The sequence below is a fragment of the Penicilliopsis zonata genome, assembly GCF_001890105.1.
Source record: "Penicilliopsis zonata CBS 506.65 unplaced genomic scaffold ASPZOscaffold_26, whole genome shotgun sequence".
NCBI lineage: Eukaryota > Fungi > Ascomycota > Eurotiomycetes > Eurotiales > Aspergillaceae > Penicilliopsis > Penicilliopsis zonata.
Genome location: NW_019208932.1, coordinates 205,052 through 227,914, shown reverse-complemented (window position 1 = coordinate 227,914; position 22,863 = coordinate 205,052). Strand labels below are relative to the sequence as shown.

General features: G+C 55.4%; 12 protein-coding genes across 12 annotated transcripts; 4 read left to right on the top strand and 8 right to left on the bottom strand.

Annotated features, from left to right (window-relative positions):
* Nucleotides 1-30: 30 nt before the first annotated feature.
* ASPZODRAFT_29052 (hypothetical protein) lies at nucleotides 31-2,308 on the bottom strand (the record flags this gene model as incomplete). Its single annotated transcript, XM_022728164.1, has 3 exons — nucleotides 2,035-2,308; nucleotides 1,609-1,971; nucleotides 31-1,548 (listed from the first exon to the last, which is right to left on the bottom strand). The coding sequence occupies exons 2-3, from the start codon at nucleotides 1,867-1,869 to the stop codon at nucleotides 31-33; spliced, it is 1,779 nt and encodes a 592-aa protein (XP_022577243.1). The 5' UTR covers nucleotides 1,870-1,971; nucleotides 2,035-2,308.
* Nucleotides 2,309-2,532: 224 nt separating this feature from the next.
* ASPZODRAFT_1298351 (hypothetical protein) lies at nucleotides 2,533-4,005 on the top strand. The gene is made up of 4 exons (XM_022722364.1): nucleotides 2,533-2,650; nucleotides 2,715-3,199; nucleotides 3,264-3,762; nucleotides 3,819-4,005. The coding sequence occupies exons 2-4, from the start codon at nucleotides 3,015-3,017 to the stop codon at nucleotides 3,858-3,860; spliced, it is 726 nt and encodes a 241-aa protein (XP_022577241.1). The 5' UTR covers nucleotides 2,533-2,650; nucleotides 2,715-3,014; the 3' UTR covers nucleotides 3,861-4,005.
* Nucleotides 2,605-2,914, top strand: ASPZODRAFT_20257 (hypothetical protein; the record flags this gene model as incomplete). Its single annotated transcript, XM_022727558.1, has 2 exons — nucleotides 2,605-2,650; nucleotides 2,709-2,914. The coding sequence occupies 2 exons, from the start codon at nucleotides 2,605-2,607 to the stop codon at nucleotides 2,912-2,914; spliced, it is 252 nt and encodes an 83-aa protein (XP_022577242.1).
* Nucleotides 3,824-5,917, bottom strand: ASPZODRAFT_137127 (hypothetical protein). Its single transcript, XM_022724220.1, has 2 exons — nucleotides 4,239-5,917; nucleotides 3,824-4,164 (listed from the first exon to the last, which is right to left on the bottom strand). Exons 1-2 carry the CDS (start codon nucleotides 5,546-5,548, stop codon nucleotides 4,047-4,049), a joined length of 1,428 nt encoding a protein of 475 aa, XP_022577240.1. The 5' UTR covers nucleotides 5,549-5,917; the 3' UTR covers nucleotides 3,824-4,046.
* Nucleotides 5,918-6,014: 97 nt separating this feature from the next.
* ASPZODRAFT_162131 (hypothetical protein) lies at nucleotides 6,015-12,772 on the bottom strand (the record flags this gene model as incomplete). The annotated part of the gene is made up of 3 exons (XM_022726559.1): nucleotides 6,015-9,022; nucleotides 9,086-12,094; nucleotides 12,148-12,772. 3 exons carry the CDS (start codon nucleotides 12,770-12,772, stop codon nucleotides 6,015-6,017), a joined length of 6,642 nt encoding a protein of 2,213 aa, XP_022577239.1.
* A 272-nt stretch (nucleotides 12,773-13,044) lies between these two features.
* ASPZODRAFT_137125 (hypothetical protein) lies at nucleotides 13,045-13,512 on the bottom strand. Its single transcript, XM_022724219.1, has 2 exons — nucleotides 13,399-13,512; nucleotides 13,045-13,337 (listed from the first exon to the last, which is right to left on the bottom strand). Exon 2 carries the CDS (start codon nucleotides 13,315-13,317, stop codon nucleotides 13,102-13,104), a length of 216 nt encoding a protein of 71 aa, XP_022577238.1. The 5' UTR covers nucleotides 13,318-13,337; nucleotides 13,399-13,512; the 3' UTR covers nucleotides 13,045-13,101.
* Nucleotides 13,382-14,031, bottom strand: ASPZODRAFT_137124 (hypothetical protein). The gene is made up of 2 exons (XM_022724218.1): nucleotides 13,750-14,031; nucleotides 13,382-13,689 (listed from the first exon to the last, which is right to left on the bottom strand). Exons 1-2 carry the CDS (start codon nucleotides 13,872-13,874, stop codon nucleotides 13,521-13,523), a joined length of 294 nt encoding a protein of 97 aa, XP_022577237.1. The 5' UTR covers nucleotides 13,875-14,031; the 3' UTR covers nucleotides 13,382-13,520.
* Nucleotides 14,032-15,017: 986 nt separating this feature from the next.
* Nucleotides 15,018-16,082, top strand: ASPZODRAFT_147127 (hypothetical protein; the record flags this gene model as incomplete). Its single annotated transcript, XM_022725232.1, has 1 exon — nucleotides 15,018-16,082. The coding sequence occupies one exon, from the start codon at nucleotides 15,018-15,020 to the stop codon at nucleotides 16,080-16,082; it is 1,065 nt and encodes a 354-aa protein (XP_022577236.1).
* A 631-nt stretch (nucleotides 16,083-16,713) lies between these two features.
* ASPZODRAFT_125140 (hypothetical protein) lies at nucleotides 16,714-18,955 on the bottom strand. Its single transcript, XM_022721418.1, has 3 exons — nucleotides 18,449-18,955; nucleotides 17,084-18,391; nucleotides 16,714-17,026 (listed from the first exon to the last, which is right to left on the bottom strand). Exons 1-3 carry the CDS (start codon nucleotides 18,684-18,686, stop codon nucleotides 16,821-16,823), a joined length of 1,752 nt encoding a protein of 583 aa, XP_022577235.1. The 5' UTR covers nucleotides 18,687-18,955; the 3' UTR covers nucleotides 16,714-16,820.
* A 476-nt stretch (nucleotides 18,956-19,431) lies between these two features.
* On the top strand, nucleotides 19,432-20,168 carry ASPZODRAFT_147125 (hypothetical protein; the record flags this gene model as incomplete). The annotated part of the gene is made up of 2 exons (XM_022725231.1): nucleotides 19,432-19,477; nucleotides 19,546-20,168. 2 exons carry the CDS (start codon nucleotides 19,432-19,434, stop codon nucleotides 20,166-20,168), a joined length of 669 nt encoding a protein of 222 aa, XP_022577234.1.
* A 37-nt stretch (nucleotides 20,169-20,205) lies between these two features.
* ASPZODRAFT_1297006 (hypothetical protein) lies at nucleotides 20,206-21,087 on the bottom strand. Its single transcript, XM_022722332.1, has 3 exons — nucleotides 20,927-21,087; nucleotides 20,789-20,853; nucleotides 20,206-20,732 (listed from the first exon to the last, which is right to left on the bottom strand). The coding sequence occupies exons 2-3, from the start codon at nucleotides 20,840-20,842 to the stop codon at nucleotides 20,244-20,246; spliced, it is 543 nt and encodes a 180-aa protein (XP_022577233.1). The 5' UTR covers nucleotides 20,843-20,853; nucleotides 20,927-21,087; the 3' UTR covers nucleotides 20,206-20,243.
* Nucleotides 20,967-22,763, bottom strand: ASPZODRAFT_137119 (hypothetical protein). The gene is made up of 2 exons (XM_022724217.1): nucleotides 22,411-22,763; nucleotides 20,967-22,356 (listed from the first exon to the last, which is right to left on the bottom strand). The coding sequence occupies exons 1-2, from the start codon at nucleotides 22,642-22,644 to the stop codon at nucleotides 21,046-21,048; spliced, it is 1,545 nt and encodes a 514-aa protein (XP_022577232.1). The 5' UTR covers nucleotides 22,645-22,763; the 3' UTR covers nucleotides 20,967-21,045.
* Nucleotides 22,764-22,863: the final 100 nt, after the last annotated feature.

The following is a 22,863-nucleotide window of genomic DNA, read 5'->3' as shown; positions in this document are numbered from 1 at the left end:
CACAATAGACAGAACCAGTACTGGCTATTACTATTTATTCCTCCTAGCCAACGGGCTCTCCGGAAGATCCACCATATCTAGATCCAACGGCGAGACATGCACCGCCGGCGAGGCTACAGGACTATGCACGACCCTGGGCCTCGACTTGAACACGCTCGAATACTCGGCCTCTTCGTCGAAGAGCTCCTCCCTGGGCGTTGGCGTGCGGGAGACGGCCCTAACATCGAACGAGTCCACGGGGAGGTGGTGTTGCGCGTCGAACTGGTTGACGGGGAAGGAAGGACGAGGCCGGTGCGAGCGCGCGAGACTCTCGCGGGGTGGACGATCGCGAGGAGGCAGGACGAGCGACATGGACTTTCGGGTTCGCTCGACGAGATTCACTCGTGGTCGATAATGCTGTTGTAATTCAGGGGTGTCCGAGGAGGCATCCGACTTGAGGCTCGAGTCTGAGCTCGCGTCGGCAGAGACGTGGACAACGGGGGACACGCCTCGTGCCGGTCGTTCTCTCGACGGGTTCCGCAGCACAGGATCTGGCTGTAGAAGCGCAGGCGGCGGAAATATGTGCTGGCTTTGTGGGCGGCTCTCTGCATACCGAGACCGGGGTTCAAAAGTAGAGACAGGCCGTCGAGAAGAGCTGGCCTTGCCGTTGATCGTAGCCAGGGCTTGGTCCAGGGAAGCGAGCAGTGCCTCATCTTCTTTCTGCAAGGGTGCGGCAGACTCGCCCGAGTCGTGCACCGTTTTCGATATGCTCGCGACGCTCAGCGATTGGTGGTCTCTGAAGACTATTTTGGCGCTGCCCACTCTCCGCTGAGCCATGGGGACCTCGGCGCTCTTGATCGATTCTCTAAACTCCCGCCACTTGATCAACCGACGCCGCTGCTGCGCGACGCGCAGCTCGAGGTCCACCAAAAGGTCGTTGCTTGGAGCACTGGTGAGATCCTCCACGGTTGACTCGTTTGCTCGCGCCCAAGCCCTGGCAAACGGTAGCTCTAGGAAGCTGTCGGTGCTGCTTCGAGATCCTGCCTCGAGCAGTGTGGTGGCCCATTCTGCACTCCCCAGCCAATTTGCTCGAATCTCGCGCGCGACATCGACATCCATCGACGTCTTGGCACTGGAGACTGGATTCTCCTTTGCTCTTTCAGTAAGCTCGGCCCTTTTTAACTCCAACAGTTGGTTGAACTTCTCGTACGTCTGCCGGACGCGCTCCCGGCGCTCGGCCATCCCACTCAGAGAAGCTTGGTGCGCAATAATTAGAGGCACCATCGCCTGGTACTCCTCTGGAGTGACACCACTCGCCATGGACACCTTCAAAGCAGGGTTTGCAATCAGCCCGGTGGTAGCCACCACCTTCCTCAACACCGCCGTGGAGAACACAGCCAGCAGCTCCTCGAACTTCTCCCCCTTGCAATCATCCAGCATGGTCTTACGAACGACCGATTCCCTTCCGAGGTCTCCATTTTTCTTCAGCTCCGTCAACGCGCGAAACAGGGCTGCGCGGAGATTCACCGACTGCAGCGGTTCCAACGGAGGGAAGAACGGGCGCAGTTTCTATCGACATTAGCCGCGGCCTGGGAGGGACAAAAAGCAGGGAAGAACGCAAGAACGCACCGTATAGGTCGCCTCGGGATCCCAGATGGAAAACAGCTGATAGAGCGCCCATTCCACCGCTTTCACGCGCTGCCGCTGGTTCTGTTGGGAGGGAGCAAGCGTGCGCGTGCTGATGTTGGGCCAGTCTTCCTGCTGGTCGAGCTGGAGGAGCTTCAGATTGCGCACAAAGACAGCCCCATGGGCGGCAGGACTCCAATTGACCGATTTCGGCTTCGCTGCAGGCCTGGAATGCTGCATGATGGCAGAGCGGCCGTCGAGCATGAGCGAATCTTCCCGTCCGTCCTTCGTGTTGACGTTGACACTTCGTTGGTCGCGCTGACCGCTCGGGCAGAATAGTCAGGCAGAATGGCTGGGGCGGTAAAGGTAACAAATCATGCAAACATTACTATTTACGGACTACCGGCAGTCTAACCCAAAAGGCAATAGTTCAGCGGAAGTCTTGGCATTTGGTAATCTATCCGTTTCCAATACCGTCATCCTCGCGGTATCTTACGAAAGATATACCGCGCCTTCCTCGACTTCCTCGACTTCCACTTCAACGACAACGTCAACTTCCTCAGTTCTTCCCTCTTCACGTCTCCCTTCAATGGGCCTCTCGCGGCGATTGTGTCGGGAGCTGTTCACTGCTCCTGGCTGACGAGATATTTCAATACCCAGACCTGGAACAATGCGAGAACTTCCAGCAGGAGTACTTCAACGGGGAGATCTACCGCTCCAGGAAGATCACCGCCCCTGAAACGCCAATCACAGACAGCAGGAAGAGGCGAACTGACAACAAATGAGGTAGGCGGTTGCGGACCCCTCATGACATGGATAGTATTCTTGTTGATGGTCGATCTTAGGTGACTGACACGCGGAATCCACCTTTGCTAACCTGGATATCGACACCCTCCCGCCCTGCATTATTCTTCTAGCCGATTCCCCGAGGTCTAGAATGACCGGCTTCAAAGGGATGGAGAAAAAACCAGGCAGATCGAGAAGATTACATAAACCGAAATGAAACCCTACTCCATCACTGCTTGTTGGAATCGCTACACTTTCGGTCAGTTCTCTGTAACCCCCGGTTATCTACCAAGGCTATGGACTCTCAGTTAACATAGCCAAAGCATTCACCTTGCTCGGGGATTCACCGAGAGAGAGGATTCTGGCAGACTTTGTCATCCCGAAAGATATGATCGTCATCGTGGATGCGATTGCAGGCAACTTCCACAATCCCTTCTGGGGCCCAGACAGCCATGCATATCAGCCGAGCCAGTTTGCGGGGATGAAACCCAACAAGCTGAGGATCCTTAAGCCTACCCTCTGAGAAAAGCTACACTCACTCATCTGTGATTCCAGCTCCGGTATAAGCTACGGGCCGAGGAAGTGTCTCAGAGCTTCGGGCGTTGTTTGTCGAGGTTCGAGCCATGATCGATGAGATGGTCCTCCATCTCCAAACCCAATACCTGCAATACTGCGACCCCCAAATACCCCACCACCGCATCGCTCTGGGCCTTGCGGCAGTGGTCGAATGGCGGTGCTGGTCTATTTTCTGGCCGCGAACCCCAAAGCAATACCGAGAGGCCGTAGTGTCCCCTGAGATCCGACAAACGTACGTTTGGTGCCAACTGCAAGCAGATCGTTCACCCTTTCACAAGCTGAGGAATGTGTTTTAGAGTACTGGCAAAGTCGGTCAGCCTCGTTGAGAGCCTGAATCTAGCGCCGGAGGACAAAGGTGCGCAGAAGCTCCAGTGGCATATAGGCGGTCATGCCTGTTTCCAATCCATCATGCACATCGTCTCCGAGCTGAAAACACCGGAACTGCAAGCGCCACACCACCGTGCGCTCCGTTCTCGCGCATTGGAAGTCTTGAAAGGAACGATGGGAACGAGAGGGCGTGAGGTCACCCCGATGTGGAATGTGATCAGTCGTATCATCTCAAATTGCATAGCCAGAAATGTGCCGCCTACCTTTCTTCCTTTAACCCCATTCAGAGCAGTATTTCGTACGAATGGGGAGCTCTCTGGAACAGGCTCCTTGACAACTTCTGTTCCGGCTGAGACTGGGGCACCAAGTTTACCAGTATCTCGAGCACCCTCCATTGTACCCCCGTTGCCTGATCTGTCAGAGGTGGAAAGCCTGCACATGCAGGACCTCACCATGGCATTTGACTGGGTAAGTGAATCCAATTGCGTTGATAATGACGCTCTCCGCTGATGATCTTTGACTAGGGATTCTGGAACTTTGACCCAACCGATCCTGGCTGCTACTGAGAGTTATAGTTCCAGTCTCTGGGGAAGGGTTTAACTCTTGTCATGGAAAGATCTAACGCGCTGGCTTAACGTCTCAGCTCTAGATTGAAAGAAAAGAAGACTCGTATAAATGGCATGATGCCAGTTGATAACAAATTGAACCACTGAGTCTTCGCTCGACAACTAGTGAACTAGACCAAAGCTGCTCTACGTGCTGTACACCCGGGGATTATAGTACATGGTCATATAAACCCCTTTCTGCTTCTTATACGAGAATGAGAGGTAGGTATGTGCGCCCGTTGACGAGGTCAGTTGCTGGTGGGGACTATCAAGAGGTCAGCGCTGACATCGCGGTACATGTCGAAGGAACTGGGACAGGGACAGGAACAGACGACTTACAACAACCCTTCTAGATGCTTGCAATACTCTTCCTCCAGGCTGTACCATCGGAGTTTCCCGAAGAAGACCTGCAGCCGACTGGCAATCTGCATATCACTTTCGCAGTAGTGTCGGACGGGCAGGTACACTTTAGGCTCGGGGAACCATTTTCCTGGCCGCAGCTCGAAGTTGAAGATAGTCCCTGCGGTGCGATGATTATTCTGGGGCAGTTCTGCCTCCTCGTCGACCACCCCGAAGATCGTCCTCCACAGCTCGTCCAGCAGCTTCAGCCCCTCGGCGGTGTTCTCGTCCGTCAGCCGCCCACCAAGGCAGTACGCGTCTTTCACCTTGCGCAGCGAGGTATGTGGCATCCGCACGTAGATCTTGATGCGGGATTCTGCCTCGTTCACGCAGTCGACGCTGATCATCTCCGCCTTGGCCGCCCCGCCATAGCTCGCCATCCATGCCTCCATGACCGACAAGGCGGCGATGGTCTGCACCCCCCACACGGGGCTCTTCACCGCGAGACGCAGGATGGAGTCCGAGACCACCTTGGTGGTGCTCTGGCCCGTCTCCAGCGAGCGCAGGATAGGGAAGAAGTACGCCTTGGTGGTGACCCGCCCGGCGTCGAGATCGAACGCCAAGAAGCTCTGCGTGGTGTGCTCGCCCTCGGGGATCTTCGCGCGCAGCGCGGCGTACGAGTCCGAGCCGACGAACAGATCTTGGCGGAAGTGCTCGAACAGCGTCAGTGTGGCCCCCACCTCGGCCGCCTCGTACGAGTGCATGAACCGCACCACCGCGGCCTGGTTGAAGGGGTCCACGGCGGTTCCAGCCTCGAAGCCCACCGGCTCGATTCCAAGCCGGATCGTGCTCTGCGATTCCGTGCTCCCACTCACGTTCCAGCTGGGTTCCAGAGGCGAAAAGTCGTCCGTCAGGAAGGACCGCCACGGCGCGTGCCGCGGCGACGGCTGTGTCGCGTTCTCCGGCGGCGGACGCGGGCCCAGCAGCGGCAGAATGTGGGTATGGTATAGTAGCAGGTACTTATAGTGCGTGTACAGAGGGTAATTGGCTTTGGCCAGCAGCCTGCTCATCAGCGGGCCCGTCTCGCGCCACCAGAAGCCCGTCGCTGCCGCCGGCGCCGGCAGCGGCAGTGCCGCCGTTAGGATATCGTACGGGCTGAGACAGGCAAGAGAAGGGTTCTCGGGGCTTTCCGTCTGTACATCCAAATCTTCGATGCTCACCTCCAGCTCCTGGTGCGCTTTGCCGGAGGGATAGCCAGCCGCGAAGCCGCCGTTCAGGCTTGGCCGAGCAGAAACCACTGGTTCGGGCATAATTGAAATGATGAACCAGTATATGTGTATGTGCGAGTGTGCGTCTGTATGTCCGTGTGTGTGAAGGGCTTTGCAGATGTCCATGCTGGGCTCGTGCGAGGACCCTATCTATATACGAAAGCGCCAAGTGATCTCCTCAGGTTCGCCACTGCGTCCGAGATAGATTCAGCCAGCCCTGGCGTTTGTGAATGCCGAGGCTCTGCAGCAATGCCAATCCTCCGTCTTCCTACGGTCCTTCACTTGGTTTCGGGGGTCTACTTTTTCATTTCGGAGGCCGATTTGCGCTGCTACCGGGGTATCCTTTTGGTCTGGCTATTGTCTTTCTTGGCCTGAAGAGCTAAGACGAATGGAAGTCTTGGATTCATACGTGCTGGGGTCTTGTTCTTAAAAATTAATGTACCAGGAACTATATTGGGTCAGGGGAAGAAATTGGCTGGATTTGGTTTCTGGAACGAGACATTCTATCCTATTTTTCAACCATCACCGCGCAACTCGCGAGCTCGCGAAGGCTTCTCAAAACAAAGACATCCCGCAGTCGGATCCGCAGCCCGCGCTTCTCACACAGGTGCTGTAGTCTCAAGGCATCCAGACTCTGTGCCCCGAGGTCCCAGAATGAATTTTCTGGGGCGGCGGCAGCAGTCGGAGCCTTTCGGTCTAGACATTCATCCACTGCGTCCACGAGGATCTGCTCGACTGCTGGTTGCCCAGTAGTTGTAGAAGTAGGAGCATCGATGCGGTCATCATTACCATTCAATCCGGCCGCTTTGCTCGGCCCAGTGCTTATGCGGTTTTCTCCGACAATCCCATTCTGACCACTCCCACTAGGATGAAACGCCGTCCAAACTAATTGAATGATCTCCCCAACCTCCATCTCCAGCACCATCAGCTGGAACGCAAAGGACAGCGCGAACTCTAGCCGCACGGCGATCTCCTCGCTGATACAGCCCACATCGTACTCCATGTCTATCTGCAGCTCTGGAGGATCATCTGCCGCCCTCTTCTCGGTCACCTCCACGGTCAGGGGGAACTTGGCCGCGCCGGTGTGCTGGCGCCATGGGATGGGCTGGACTTCCACGTCGGGGAGGTCGAGGAGCGGCCGTTCGTCTGCGGCGGTGTGATAGGTGACCATGACTTTGAAGAGGGGGTCGATGAGGCTGGTGGGTTTGGGTTTGGGGCTGTTGTGGTTCAGGGCACCGACGCGCGCACGGAGAATGGCGTGGAAGGGGATGCAGTGCGCCAGGGCCTGCTGGCTCGTTTCGCGAATAGAGGTCAGGAAATCGACAAGGGAGGTTTGCCGTTGCTGTTGCCAGTGGATGCGCAGCGGGAGTCGGTCCAGGAAGAGGCCTGGCATGGCCTCGGTGCCGGGCTCCGTACGGTGCATGATTGGAGCAGCTAAGAGGATCTCGTCGCGCCGGTCGACGCTCTGCAGGCTGAGGAAGATGGCCGCCAGGAGGACCTGGTGCATCGTCACGGAGGCTTTGGTGGCGAGCTGGCCCAGACTGTGGTGCATAGAAGCAGGGAGCGTCCATGACCGGGTGAGCCCGATGTACGTTGCGGCCGCTGTCGTTGGGGAAGGGTGGCCAAAGGTCAGAGGCTTGGGGGCGCCGGACAGATACGAAGACCAGAATGCAAGAGCTCGGGGGCTGGGTTGCGATCTAGACGCCCATTGAGCCCAGTCAATGTAGTCGAGATGCATGGCGGTGGGTTCGACTGTTGCTTGGGTATCGTTGGATCTCAGAAGCGTGTATGTCTTGGATACCCGGCTGAGATACATAGCCATGGTGGCCGCGTCGCCGACGACGTGAGACATGACGACGACCAGCGTGGCCCGCCTGGGGGTTCCGATGATAATCGAGACATTGACGGGTGGCTCTGTGCTCAGATCGAAGGACTGGGTGATTCGCCCGCGAACAAATGAGCGGAGGTTGTCCGCTTGCACCACGCGAGGGACCTTGACAGCTGCTGGCCGGGTCTGATGTCTGGCGAGCGTCCCGTCGTGCACCGAGTACCGGCTGCGAAGCACTTCAATGTCTGCGGTGACCCTCTGGAAGGCGTTGGCCAGGGTTTCGGCGTCGACGTCGCCCCGGAGCTGGCAAACAAAGGACATGTTTCCGGCCGGCGAGCCGCCAGAGATGAGGTGGTTGAGCAGCATCTCTTTCTCGAGGTACGAGAGTGGAAGCCGGCCATCTTCCCGTCCCACCGGGGACATCTCAAGGAAGGGGATTCCAGCTGGGCCTCCCATGCTTGCCAGGTCACTTTGCAGAAGCTCGTCGATGGCCAGAGCCAAGTCTGCAAGGCTGGGGTGGCGGATGACTTGCTTCAGCGGCAGTGGCCGGATCTCCCAGCGTTTGGAGATGGCTTGGGCGACTCGGATCTGCAGCAAGGAGTGTCCTCCGAGCTCGAAGAACCGGTCCTGGGGACTGATGGGCATCTGGTTCAGATCACGCCCCAGCACGTCTGCCCAGATGGACGCCAGAGTTCGTTGCGTATCGGTTGCCAGGTCTTCCCCAACCACGCCATCTTCACCGTGGTCTTTCAGATATCTCTGCAGGGCCGCCGAGTCGATCTTGTTATTTGCCGAGGTGGGAAGGGTCGCCAGCGCGATGCTCCGATGGGGGACCGCGTACGGGGGCAGCTGTGATTCCAAGCTTTTGGCCAGGCTGTGGACGTCGATGGTCTCCGGCGTCATAAAGGCAATCAGATTGCCATTGGACACAACGAGAGCAACGTTTCTGGCCGCCGAGGCGAGGCGGAAGATGGTGCTTCGGACCTCCCCCAGGTCGATGCGAAACCCGCGGAGCTTGATTTGACCGTCTTCGCGTCCGATATACTCCATCTTCCCGTCCTCCAGCATCCTTCCCATGTCGCCGGTCCGGAACATCGCTTGGCCAGGGTTGAATGGATCGCCCAGGAAGCGTTTGGCGGTCTCATGCTCGTTGTGCAGGTACCCCGGAGTGACCTGCACTCCCGAGATATAAATCTCGCCGCACACGCCCATCGGTACGGGGCGCCCGTTGGAATCGAGAAGATAGCAGGACAGGCCCGGAAGGGGTTTGCCAATCGACACTTTGTGTCCCGGGTGCAGAACTGCGGTGGTGGATATCAAAGTGCACTCGGCCGGACCATATCCGTTGATCAACGTTCTGCCAGCTGACCATTTGTCGTTTAGAAGCTGCGACACAGCTTCTCCGGCCACCGTGATGACCCTCAGGTTAGGATAGTCGGCGGGCTCCAAGGTGGCAAGGAGGGAGGGAGTCGCCATGGTAGCATCGACTCTCGCCAGATGGGCGATTGGGTTCTCCGGGTCCTTGAGAACCAGCGTTGCACCAAAGCAGAGGGTGGAGAAGACCTCCTTGAGGCAGCAATCAAACCCGAGAGACAACATTTGCGCATTACGCTGGCCTGGGCGGGAGTACAGGCGCCCTTCTGGCTGGGAGATCACATTGAGGATCCCTCTGTGCTGCAGCTGGACCGCTGTGATTGTCAGTATGCCTCATTTCAGAGTGTGCACTTCGAAGTCAAATGTATGCTACATACCTTTTGGCAACCCCGTGCTCCCTGAAGTATATATCAAGCATGCGATATCGTCGCCGCCGGGACGACTGCCAGGGAAGCTGGAAGTCGAAGGGACTTCCGACATGAGAGCCTCCATACTGAGAGACGGGACTCCCCTGCACACTTCCTCCTGGCTGGAGCTGGCGTAGAGAACCAACGCTGCTCTGCTGTTCCGAACCATATAGTCCTTGCGATCGCGTGGCAGTTTCTGATCCACCGGACAGTAGATCGCACAGGCTCGGAGGATTGCAATCATGCCCACAAGCCAAAGAAGAGAGCCGTCACTGATCATGCAGACCACGCTGCCGTGCTGGATGTGCTGCGAAAGAAGACGCCCGCAAATCCGCCCTGTGATTCTTCCAAATTCGCTATACGTGAGAGACCCTGCCACCCCTTGGACGGCGTAGATGTCCGGGTGCGCTTGGATGGAGCGTTCAATGGCTTCCACCAGGTTGTTGTCACCGGGTACTGGCAGTTTAAAGGACAGCTGCTGCGCGACAGGCTTTGCAGTCAAGATCTCATACTCTTGCTCGGTGAGCATCTGGTTCGTGACCTCGCTCAGCTCGATGTCTGGCTGCGCGGTGACCAATGCCGCAAGGAGACGATCAAAATGGCCCATCATCCGCCGGACGATCCCATCATCGGCAAAGTGTGACCGGCGGTAAAGAAAGCGAACGTCGAAACCCCGGCCATCGTCGGTGCTGCCCACCAGGACGGTGAGAGGCACCTGAGTGGCTTCCGTATAGCGGATATCCTTCGGCTCGGGCAGCTCGCTCGACTTCTCCCAGGGGCACGGTGGGAAGTCGTACTGCAAAGCGAACAGCGTCTCAAAGAGCTCGGCGGGATTGCAGCCACAGCCTTGATTCAGCAAGGCGACGGGCGACCACTGGAATTCCACGATGTCGCACAGCCGTCGAAACACAGACCGGACAAACCCAGACGTGGACTGGGTCTCTCGCGTGTCGACGGCCAGCGGTAACGTATTGATCAGGGGCCCAACCATGTTCTCGACACCGGGTATTGGCAAGCTTCGTCCAGATAGGACGGCTCCGAGCACGGCGCGGTCAGTGTTGGAGTACCTTGAGACGAGAAGCCCCCAGGCAGCGTACAGCAGGGTGGCGGGCGTGACTGCAAATCGATCCCTGGCGGCGGTCTCCAGGGCAGAGACGGAGACGGTGAGTCTACGGGATAGGGCGGCTTGCGTATAGTCGCTGACATCCGAGGGGGGCGATACTCGGAGTCTCTGGGCGGGCGTATATCCGTCTGATAGATATTCACGCCAGAAGGAAACGGCTCGATCTGAGGCCTCGGTCGTCAGCTGGTTGATTGCCAGTGCAGCTTGAGCGAATTGCGGCGGCGGCTGGTTCGGTTTCTCACCGTCATCCAGACAAGAGGCGAAGTCACGCATCAAGATCGCCATCGACCATCCGTCCACCAAGCTGTGGTGAACCGTCCAGACGAACCGGGTCCGCTTGCTGGGCGCGACGATCAGAACGACTCTTGATAATGACGCGCGGTCCTCTGCCTCCAAGTCTGCGAACTCGGCCATATCCAGAAGTTCTGCACGTCGACAAGCCGATTCCCAGTCTGACTCTGTGGCGATGGATTCCTGCTCCCATGAGAAACCTGGGTCCGGGAATATCACTTGGGCTCCTCCGTTCGATGCGTTCCAGACGAATGCCGTCCTCAGGATCTCGTGGCGATGATGGAGACGAACCCAGGCAGCATGAAGCGTTGCGGTCAGGTCTTGTTTACCGGGATGGTCAAACGTAAAGGAGGTCTTGATAAAGGAAAGGCCCGGGGTGGCCACACTCGCACCGAGCATCCTGGTTTGCATGTCTGTCATGGGTGGATGCTTTAGCCGTTCTACCAGGTCTTCTTGGGCCGAGGGAACAGGTGAGATCTCGCTCACTTCCACGACACCAGCCGCAATCCTCTCGACGGTATCCCACAGAAACACTTGGGAGACACCGATGGCATACCCCATCTGCCGCAGGGCCGAAACGAACATGACGGCGGCCAAGGAATGGCCCCCGAGATGACGGAAAGACGACAACTGGGTGACTTGCGACTCCGGCAGTCGGAGGACATGAGAGAACCCTCTGCAAACGGCTTGCACGGCGCCCAGCCCTGGAACCAGGCTTTCCGGGTCTGCTGCCCCTTGCTCCTGCTCGTGCATGCGCAAGAGGCTCTTTTTGTCGACCTTCCCGTTGCCTGTCGTGGGGAAATCGTGCAGGGAGTAGATCGTATCCGGGACCAGGAACGAGGAAACCGCGCTGGCACGAAGGTATTCACGGAGTCCCTCCTTAGCTGACAGCGGCGTGACAAAGGCAACGAGGCGGCCCTGGGACATGACGGCCGCGGCGCCGTCCACCTTGCCATAAGACTGCAGAGCAGGCTCGACGTCGGCTTCGAGGTTGATCAAGAAGCCGCGGTTCTTGACCACGCTGTCCCTGCGGCCGCAGAACTGGATTCCATACGGAGTCCGCTTGCCGTAGTCGCCTGTTCTGTACATCCGGACTCCGTTTTGCTCGATGAAAACGTTGTTTGTGCGCTCTGGATCCTGGAAGTACCCCAGTGCGAGACCGAGGCCGGCAATGCAGATCTCGCCTTCTTCGGCGGCCTCCACGCCATCTGCATCGAGGAGAATGACCGTACTATAGGAGATCGGAAACCCAATGGTGATGGTCGGCGTTTCTGGCCGCAGCTCTCCCATCAGCACCGTACAGGTCGTCTCGGTAGGCCCGTAGGAGTTGTACAGCCGCCGGCGGGGAGAGGACCACGCCTGTATCAAGGACGGGCTGGGGGTTTCGCCTCCGAGGAAGATGGCTTCCACTGTGTCAAACCCTGCGCGAGGGTCCAGAGTCACCAGAATGCTGGGAGTCAACGGCAACACATGGCATGTTCTGGCGACGGCTTCAAAGGTCGACGGATTAGCCAGGACGAGCGTGCCCCCGTTGCAGAGGGTGTTGAAGACGACGCCGGCGCAGACTGATTGCCGACCATTAGCATCTCATCATCGAATAGAAAGATATGGAGCTCACCGTCAAAAGCAATAGAGCAGATGAGCAACACCCTGGTGCCGGCTTTGGCGTTGAAATTGAACGGCAGCTCGCCGCCTTCTTTCACGTAGCGAGCAATGGATCTCTGAGCTATCTGCACGCCCTTTGGTTTTCCGGTCGTTCCAGATGTGAAGATGATATACGCCAGGTCGTCTTCTCTCGACTTATCTTGGGGAGATGTTGCAGAGTCACCGGCGTCGATCTCGCCCAAGTCGATCTCGCTCAACTCCACCACAGGACACGGATATTCCTTCTGACACGCGACTGTTGAGACGACGACTTGCGGATCGACAGTCTTCAGAACGGCGTCTATGCGATCCTTGCCCCACGAGTCCATGTCCATGGGCACGTACGCGGCGCGGAGCTTCAAGATGGCCAAGGCGGCTGCCGCCATGGCGATGGAGCGAGTAGAGAGCAGGGGCACGATCCAGCCTGCGCGCACGCCGGTCTGGCGCAGACGGGCGCTCCAGACGTCGGACAGGGCGTCGAGCTGGGCATACGTGATGCGCTGCCAGGCTGTCGGGTCTGTAGACTGGGTGCCATCCTCGATTGCGACGGAGGAGGGGTGGGCTTGCCGTTGTTCGTAGAAGTGGTGTAGGAGAGTCATGGCGGGCGTCGTGTGCAACTTTGCAACTGTACATCCAGAAAAATTCTGGAAAACAATGCTGGCATCTTGGATGAAGATGGGATGCCGAACGCCGTCGGCGTCGGCGGGTATACGTCGGCGGCGATATACCCACCGAGGGAGAGAATAGAAGTCCAGCCTGGCGGTTGAATCGGTATTGAAATAATTAAGAATGATCATTAATTATCCAATTCCTGCCCAAGTATTTATCTACTCTTGAGCTCGACCTCTGCAAGATTTATCTACTGTTAACCTCGGCCTCTACAAGCTATAATACAAGACTTGAAAAAGAAAGTCAACTGTGTCAAACATCAATCTGAAACAGCCCAGCACAAAGAAGGCCCAGGGCAGGCTCTTGAAGCCGCGGAGCCCACTGCACGCCCTGGGGGGTCTTCCTTGTCTGCGGCCGCGGTTGCGTTGGCAGACGCTTTCCCCAGGAGACGAGCAGAGAAAGTTGGCGACAAACAGCAGAACACCCTGCATGAGAGCATTCCAGCGCACAGCAGACGCGAAGCTGACCGGAGCATGCATGGGTAGACGACGCCGCCTTGCATTAGCAAGCAAGCGTTAGCTATCTGTCCTATCTTCTGTATAGGAGGGTTTCTCACCTAAACTACTCCCCGAAGACACAATGGCAACCGCCAGACCAGAAGCGATACCCTGCGCCAGCATGACCTGCCAGTACTTGGAGCACAGGCTGAGCATGCACACGGAGAACACGGCCATGAAGCTAAAGGGCGGGCAAGAACCTGCGGCAGCCGTAGAGGTCGATCATCTTGCCCACGGCGGGCCCGAGTATGAAGAGCAGGAAGATCTGGAAGGTTGTGATCCACGCCAGGGAGGAGGCGCTTTCGTCGGAGAACATGGCGTCTGGGTAGTACAGCTGGAAGGTTCCCCATCTATTGATTAGCCTAGGTTAGCTTGATCATCGATCTGCCGAGTCAAGAGAAAAGACATACGCGTTGACGTAACCAAACGAGCAGAACTGCAGCAGAAACGAACCGGCCACACACGCCCAGGCTGTCACTCCACCATTCGGCTGGACGTGCTCCATGGCGTTGGGGGCCAGGGATTTCTCCTCCATCTAGATAGGGCTGAGGACGCGAGGCGTCTCGTTCTATTCAGGGGTCGCCATTGTCGGGGTGAGATTGTGGTGGTGGTGTTGTGAAGCGGTTGCTAGGAGTAGGGGGAGAAGAAGAAGACGACATTTTCAAGCAAGAGGTCGTGGAGAAGAAGAGCAGAGTTCGTACGAAATGAGGGAGAGAGAGGGGAGAAGGGGGGGGAGGGAGAGAGGAGGAGGGAAGTGAGAGACAGAGAGAGAGAGAGAGAGAGAGAGAGAGGAGGGAGGGGGAAGTGAGAGAAGGAGAGGGAAGGAGAGGGAAGGAGAGGGAAGGAGATTCGGCCGAGCAGCGAGGATGAGCTCGGCCGAGATGCAAGGATTGCAGTAAATAGAAAATAATGGAAAATAGTAGAAAATAGTAGTAAGTGTGATTGATAGAATAGATGAATATAATTTAATTTAATATTAATGTAAGAGTAGGAAGCATGCAATGAGTAGATAACCTAACCCTATGATAACCCTAGGGTTATTTCTGATATTCAATAGTTACTACTCCTAACCCTAGGGTTGACAATTAGTATCCAGTAAGCACTCGGCATTCAGTGTAGTTTTATGTTCACTTATTCAAATATTAATAGTTATAATCTAAATAACTTATACTCTGCTAAAATATATTTAGTAACCTATTTATTCAGCCAACTTAATCACCCCGGCTGTTTTTATTTAGTCCTGCAGGCCATGGCTATATCTAATCTACCTGTAGTAAGTATAAGCGATTCTCCACTATGGAGAGATAAAAAGAATAAAAAAAGAATAAAAGTGTGAAAAGTGAGAAAAGTGAAAGAAGATGAGAAAGAAGAAGAAAGAATAAGAGAGAGTGAAGAGAGAAAGAAAAGTGAGAGAATCCCGACTGCCTCATTTCTCAGGCAACTCTTTCTCAGGCATCACCAACTCAAGACCTCAAGATAACGACTCCCCTGTCATCCTCAACTGATCGTGTCCCAGTGCCAAGCTTAGCAATTGACCCATCTAATTGTCTGCAGCCTTGATTCGCTTGGAAGGTGGGTTTGCAGCTCTTCGTTTTCCTTCTCAGCGCCCTATTTGAACCTGCTTCTCTCTCTCGCCTGTCTTTGGGGAGCTGCTATTCATCTCATGTTGCCTGTGATGATGGCTTCCACTCTGCCGTACCTGGCCAGTCCAGTGCCCTCCCAGCCGCGTCATTCGGACCGCAAGAAGCTGCGCTCGGCCTGCGATTCCTGTCATCAATGCAAGGTCAAATGCTCCGGCGGATCGCCCTGTTTTCGCTGCACGTCGAGGGGCTTGTGCTGTCGTTATGGCTTTCAGAATAGAGCAGGAAAGCCCAAGGGGAGCAAGAACCGCAAGACGCTCGAAAGGGAACATCGGCTGCGTCTGGGATGGCTGCATTCTCTCGACAGTTCCACCATCAACCTCTCCGGTCAGACCTCACTCTCGAATCCATGTACCGACTTCTCCTCACCGCTCGACTTGGACCCGTGGACGATGGAGATGGACCTCGCCCTGCAGACCCCCCCGGAGGAAAGCAGCTCAGAGAGTTTAGAAGCCTTGACGACGCCGGTATCTTCGTTCGGCGACGACGCGTACCTCCAACTGAGCGACCCTGCCACGTCGATATCCCCCGAGTTCCCGCCTCTTCAGCAACACCCAGATCAAGGCTGTGGCTGCGTGCAGAGTCAGGCAGTCAACGTCGCTGCCCTGCACCAGCTAACGGGTCGCGACCGCTCCGATCGCTTCGATCTGGCCATGAAGTCCATCACCGCCACGCTGGAGACCTGCGAGCGCTTCATCGCCTGCCACGCCTGCCACAAGTCCCTCTCCTCCATCCTCCTCACCCTGTCCGCCACAGAGCTTATCTTCAGTCTTTCCGAGCAACTCACCATGAACAATCACCCGCCTGGTGCCTTGCCCTGTTCGTTGGGTAACTACAAAGTCACCCAGGAAGAGGGGCAGGCCATTCGCAACGTTCTCATCAAGATCACCCTCTCCAGGGGGCGCCAGACGCTCGACGCCTTGCACAACCTGTTGAATGTCGACTCAGTGGACTCCTCTCTCGGGTGCTGCGAGGACGCCAGACCCGACTTAGAGCCTGTCTTGGTGAGTGGCTTGTCTGTCGCGGATCGAGAGTACATGACTCTATGGATTCGGCGGAAACGGGCGGCGCTGGACGTTCTCATGGCTGCTGTTGTTGTTTAGAATAGAAAGTCCTTGGAAGAGGAAACTTCTACTATAGTGTAGATACTAGGTATTTATTGAACGAACTATACGGCTATTGTTTCCACAAAGAAAGATAGTGATTCATCTCTATCAACCATGTCAGCATTGCATCAGGTGTTCCTGTCAATCATAATGACATCAAGGCTTCCTCTAATACAACTCGAAGAATCCATTCTTTCAAAATCAGCATCTTCTGTCCAACTAAACATGCCTTATCGCTCTCCCCCCCCGACAGACAAACGGTTCAATGACAAGCACGGCGAACCGATCCGTCAAGGCGATTATGTCGATGCAGGATATCCCCAAGGCTCCCAGCAGGGAACTGTATTAAACCTTTTTTCTTCATTTGAAATACGGATTTGTTTAACAAACTCCAGGTCGAACGACGCGTGAGTGACAAGGAGGGTGCAGAGAGGGAGGGAGTCGCGTATCCGCCGAAAGTTGGGCTCTGGTCATCGAAACGACTTTTCTGTCGCTGACCGGGTGTAGGTTATCTTCCATGATCGCCATGGCCATCGAGTAGCGCATCATCCACATCATCTCGAGAAGAGAGACTAGTGAAAATGGGTCTATAGATGAAAATATAATAGAAGTGGAAACTTTGTATTGTACTATGAATAGCTCCCGAGGTTACTTCCGTCTAACTGCATATAAGATCTTTGTACTCCAGGTTACTTCCCTCTATCCGACCAGCGTACCTTCTTGCAATTCCATATATCATGATTTCGCCGTAGAAAAGGTGGGTATATCAAGGAACTCGTGTGGGCACGGCCGAGTCAACACCCCAGCTCTGACATACAGGCGATGACCTGCTTCTCTCAAGCCTTCGTAGCAGGCATGGAGCTTGCTTCGGATTTGTTCGTCGTTGATGATCTTGTAGGCCTGCACATTCGGAAGCAATTGGCTTGCTTTGATTTCTTTCCCTGTGCCGGTGTCAGAATCACGATCACAACCCGAGTATGGAAATGGAAGCTGCTTACATTCTAGAGCTTTGGCGATCTTCTCCTTCATTGCAGTTGTGGATTCGCATCTCTCGGCAAGGACAATGGCCAGGTAGTTCTGGGGTTTCGTGAAGTGCGTGAAATATGGAGCTGAGATTGGGAACAGTTTCACCCTTTTCAAGTGATTCCAGGCAACGTCTCGCTTGGCTTGTGAGGTGGCACTGGGCTTGTAGTCGTCTTGAATCGAATATCCCAGGCAGCTGGGAAACTCGAAACCCATGGCACCGACAAACTCGTCGGCGTCTCTCATCATATTCAACCGATAGATGACTTGGTTGAGCATGCTCTGAAGATGTTCGGTGTCATCAGCCTCGGGAAATCCCTGAGAGAACCGGTAGAGAGCGCTGTGCAGGGCGACATTAGAACTGAGACCGGAACGGCCTGGTTTTGCTCTGAAATATTCAGCTGCGAAGCGATGCAGATCGTTTTGGAGAGACCCTACCCGTCTCGTCGATGTTGGATGCCGGCCTCCTGTTGTGTGGTCGACACAGACACTACTTGGCGGAATCTGACGAAGCATCTCCCAGTGATCTTTGAATTTTGCCAGCGGCGTTCCAGTCCGCGGCCGCCAATGGGACTCCCAATCGTCATCCTGTGTAGAGAATTGGATGTTTTGGTCTTTGAAAAAGGTATCCAGTTCAGTTGCCTTGTCATAGATTGCCGACACCAGTTCGGAGTACATGAGATGTGATTTTGCTGACTCTTCAGCGTCTTGTGCTTCTTCGATCTTGATCAATTGATCGACAATCGCAGAAGTAACGGTACTGCCACAAGCACGGCCGACGCTCTTGCCCATTGACCACGAGCGCGTTTCGAAGGATACAGCAATCCCAGTGTTCAAGTGTTCATGGTAGTGGATATTTGGTTGAATCAGCCAGCCCCCGGAATAGCAAGACGTCAACATGAGGGTCACATCAAGGCCTTTTGGAAGAACTCGCTTCAAATCCTCGATCTCCAATTGACATTTATCCTCATCCGGCTGCGCGCCCCCGATCTGAACACTGAAATTGCCGCAGTTTCCGCGACTGAATATAAGAACGAGTAGCGTCTCTCCATATTCTTTTGCGTATCGAGCCTGTTCCTCCACAGTCCTGACAAACCGTTCCAATAGAATCTCCTGATCCACCACATGCATATTGGCTGCAAGTTCGATGTCACTGAGACGGTCTTTGTCAAGAACAGCTCTCCGGTCGTTCCGGGGATCGCCGTGGGCATACTCTGTGTATTTTTCGACCAAGTACTTCGGTTCTAGGCAGGTGAGCCAGACCTGGTTCGACGTATGAGTGTCTAGAGCAACGCACTCATTAGCACTTCATACAGAGGACAGCACAATGCAAAACATACAGACGAGGCTTAAAAGATGGTGGAGTAAGTAAAAATCACTGAACAACCATCCGTCAAGGTGTGGTGATGCGAGGTCATCGACGTCGCTAACGCCGCAGACAGCAACGATGCGGCTCCGTGGGCATACATCTGGCGGATACACTGATCTAAACGCAATATCGGTCAAGATCAAGTGCGCACCTGTTTTCTTGCTCACATTGCTGTGCCCTGGCCTGGGGTTCTGCGTATTACTGCCCATGGTGGGTTATTCTGCTGTTGACGCAAGCGGAGGGGTGGCAGAGATTGGGGTACAGAAAGGGGGGAGAAATAGAGAGAGGATAGAGAAACCAGAAAAACTAGATGAGAAACAGAAGAGAGAGATACAGAGAAAGAGAGGGAGAGAAAGAAAAGAGAAGGGGAGAGAGGGAAGAGTGGGAGGCTTACCTTGGACTGAATCACTCCTGACCGCGGTAGAGCTGGTCTCAGTCACGAGAATTGTCAAGACGATTAGCAGAGCATAACAAGGACATATTCTGCGATAGACACTGGAATTATTTCTCTGGTTTATAGGTAGTAGGCAGTATGAAGTTTAGACAAGGACTAGAGAGCTGGTAATGACAGCGAAACTGACGGCTTCTACCATAGTCACTAAGAGTATCCCTAAATTGATGAGTCATCATCTCTGTCGTATATTAACTGAATGACTCTAATATCTCTTCATTCTGATAGATTGAATAGAACTAAATAATATCTCAGAAGCAGAATGAAGACTGCGTAAATAGAATCCTCTGATTGGTCAAAACAGTAAACAGCGATAATGGCTGTTTGCAGTGTTTGCAGCGTTTGCAGTATTTGTCTTCCGTATCAACGCGGTTTCCGTTTGGCTTCTTTGAGTCTTTCTTTCACTCCTTCAAGTTCAGTCAAAGAAGTCTTCCCTCTCCACTCTTTTAGAACAGACAGCAGGTCTACTTTCTTCTTCTGCTCATACAGCTCATTTCAGCATCATGGGTTCCGAAGCCCCTTCTTCTCCCGAATGGACCACCAAGGCGGGTACGAGGATTTCTCTGGAAGAAACGATTATTGCGGGGACGGAGTATCTTGACTGACGATTTCTGCAGTCCTCGAAACCCTCCCCCACCCTCCCGAGTCCAACTCGGCCTCGCCTGTGCCCTTCTTCCACCTGCTGGAACGGCTCAAGACCACCAAACGTGAAGGCTGGCGCCGGTTTGGGATCTCCCACGGCGAGTCCATCTCAGACCACATGTACCGCATGTCGATCATGACGATGATGGCCCCTCCCTCGCTATCGGCCAAGCTCAACATCCCGCACTGCACCAAGATGGCGCTGATCCACGACATGGCGGAGTCGCTCGTCGGCGACATCACCCCGGTCGACAAGGATGTGACCAAGGCGGAGAAGGCGCGGCGCGAGGCGGCTGTCATGGACTACATCACAAAGGACCTGCTGGGCGGCGTCCCCGGGGGCCAGCTCTCGGGCCCGGAGATTCTGCGCGTGTTCCAGGAGTACGAGGACAACGAGACGCTCGAGGCGAAATTTGTGCACGACGTCGACAAGATGGAGCTGCTGCTGCAGATGGTCGAGTACGAGCGCACGCACGCCATCGACCTGACCGAGTTCTGCCACGTTGCCCAGCGCATCCAGCTGCCCGAGGTGCAGGAGTGGGCGGCCACCGTGATGAAGGAGCGCGAAGCCGTGTGGAAGAGCATTCGGGGAAATTGATTGGCTATACAGGCGTTTGGTGTATGGTAGATATGGTAGAATGCCTTCTCCGTAGTAATTATTATTATACAGCTTTCAAATCATCTGCATCTCCCTGGCCAACATCTCCGCCTCAGCCCTCATCTCCTCATCGCTCCTCGGTCTCCTCGCTTCATTGTCGACAGCCGGGAAATTCGTCCGACTCCGTAGACCACCTTGTGCCTCCTTCTCCCGCTGGAAATGTCCGATATCCCCCTCCTCCCCATCCATCAGTTCGTACACAGCATCCATCCCCCCCCTGGAATCCAGATCCTGTTTCCGTCGCGGAATAATATGCGCATGCACATGCGGCACGCTCTGGCCTGCCTCGCTCCCATCCTGGATCGCAATATTCAGACTCGTCGCGCCGTACACGCGCTCCACCATTTTCCCGACGCGTTGGACAGTCAGGAACAGATCGGTGGCTTCGGCGGGGGTGAGGTCTGATACGCGGGGGACGACGCGCACCGGCGACACGAGGACATGGCCCGGTAGGATGGGTTTCAGGTTCACCAGGGCGAATGTCAGGGGTGTTAGATGGAAGACCTGGTGGAAATCAGCGTTTTGTTTGATAAATTTCCCAGGATAGGTTTGGTGGATACTTGTGGAGTGACGAGGAAAGGACCAAAGTAGATGGCCTTTTGTAATAGAGACATCGAGGGGGAAGCTGTTGTATTAGTATTTGATTCGGACATTGGGTTGTTGACGGAGGAAGAATCGTGAATTGTGGTGGAGCTTACGTGACGTCAAGGGGATATTCAAAGCAAAAAAAACTCGATATGACCGTCTCTACAAAACAAAGGGCTATTTTACACAGTGTTCAATAGGGTATCTAAAGTATATGGTACAGTGAATAGAGTTACTCTGTCGGCGATTCGGATGTTGCCTCTGGCTCGGCGACAGCTTCAGGTTGAGCTTCCGGCTCCTCTGCTTCTGCCTCCGCTTCCGCCTCAGCCTCTGCCTCAGCTTCCGCCTCAGGCTTAGAGTCTACCTCAGGTTCAGGCGTAGGATCCTCGATCGTAGAGGGTGCAGACTCAGGAACAACAGCCTCAGTCTCAGACACTGATGAACTTTCAGCGGTAATCTCCGCCTCGGATTCTTGTACAGGTTCGGCCTCTGGTTTTGATTCGGTGTCCGTCGTCTCTGTTTCCACCACTTTGATTTCATTGCATTCTGCCTGGCCCTCACTCGTATCAACCACCGTGTATTCAGATGCAACGGTCTCCGGTTCCTCCTCGGTCACAGGTGCTTCAGAGGGAGTGTCTTCTCCAGGCTGGTCATCAACAGGTGTCTCGACTACACTCACCACCGACCCAGACGCATCTTCTGTGTCTTCGACTATCTCAGTAATAGTCGTAACTCTCGACCCCATCGACGGGGTGCTCTTGTGTCGGCGCGTCGTGGCAGCAGTGCCGAGCGAGGACAGACCCTCCAGATCCTCCGGGGAGCCGCGGGTTGCGCCGTCGTCGGGCTTTCGCAGAATCGGCAACTGCCGTGTATTATTATTATTATTATTCGGCGACTCGCTCGGCGCGGCGGGCTGTCTGTGTGCGTCGGGGCCCTCGGCCTCGGCGGGCACGGTATAGCTGTCCTCGGGAATCAAGCTGTACATGTCGCAGACGGTCTTGAAAAACATGTATAGCCCATCGGAGCCCTCGACCTCCCAGAAAACATTGCGATGCTGGAACCACGCGTGCGCGAAGATCCGGTACAGCCGGCGGAAGATGTTGGTCAGGTGGCGCATGCTGGCCTGCGGTCCGCCCGCGGCGTCAGAGCCCAGCGTCAGCCGGCTAGGGAAATATTTCGGGGAGGTCAGGATATTCGTCGCCCAGTCCAGCGTGTGGCAGCAGTAGTCGATCGCACAGCACGACTTCGGGGGGTCATGCACCGCACAGAGGTACTGCCACTCGGACGCGCGCATCTCCGGGCACGTCTGCGCGGAACACGGAGGGTCCTCGGCGAAAAAGGCGATGATCAGGTTGTTGACCTTCATGGTCAGGAAACGACACAGCTCGTACAGCCACAGCGACCGGTCGACGCCCTCGGGGGGTTCGGCGAGCCGGATGGCGAGATCTCGCGAGATGGGCACCACGGTACTCGAGCCCTCGGGTTTCGTGACGCTCTGGTACAGCGCTTTCAGGTGTTCCTGCAGCTGAAAGGGGGAGTCGAGCTACCAATTAGCCTTTCGTCCGAGTAATCTTCAATCTTCAGCTTCACTACCAACCTGAGAGAGAGGAATCAAGGGCGGACCAAACGCCATCTCGGCTGCCTTTGTGCCCGGTCGGATCCGGCGCGTCGCACCATCGTCTTCACCGTGTCCAGCGCCCAACAATTGCTCTGCGTCCAGGCCGAACGACTCCCCGACCGAGGGTGACGGGGGACCGATCTGGACCTCTGTGAGGGGAGGGGGACTGGGGAGACGGGGGGAGCTGGACGGAGAGACTGCCGCAGCAGTCATGGCGGAACAAGATTGAATAGCTGAATCAACAAACAAATGGATTGAATCAAACGAACAGATCGAAAGAGTGTTGAACTTGTATCCAGGATGTTCGTCTTGTTGTTGTCAGCTCCTCAGGTGGTCCAAGCTCAAGCCCTAAGCCCTAACTACCGTTCTGGGAACGTCACGCGGAGACAGCATCATCATAGTTGAGAAGTGCTACCGTCTGCTTCTCTTCTG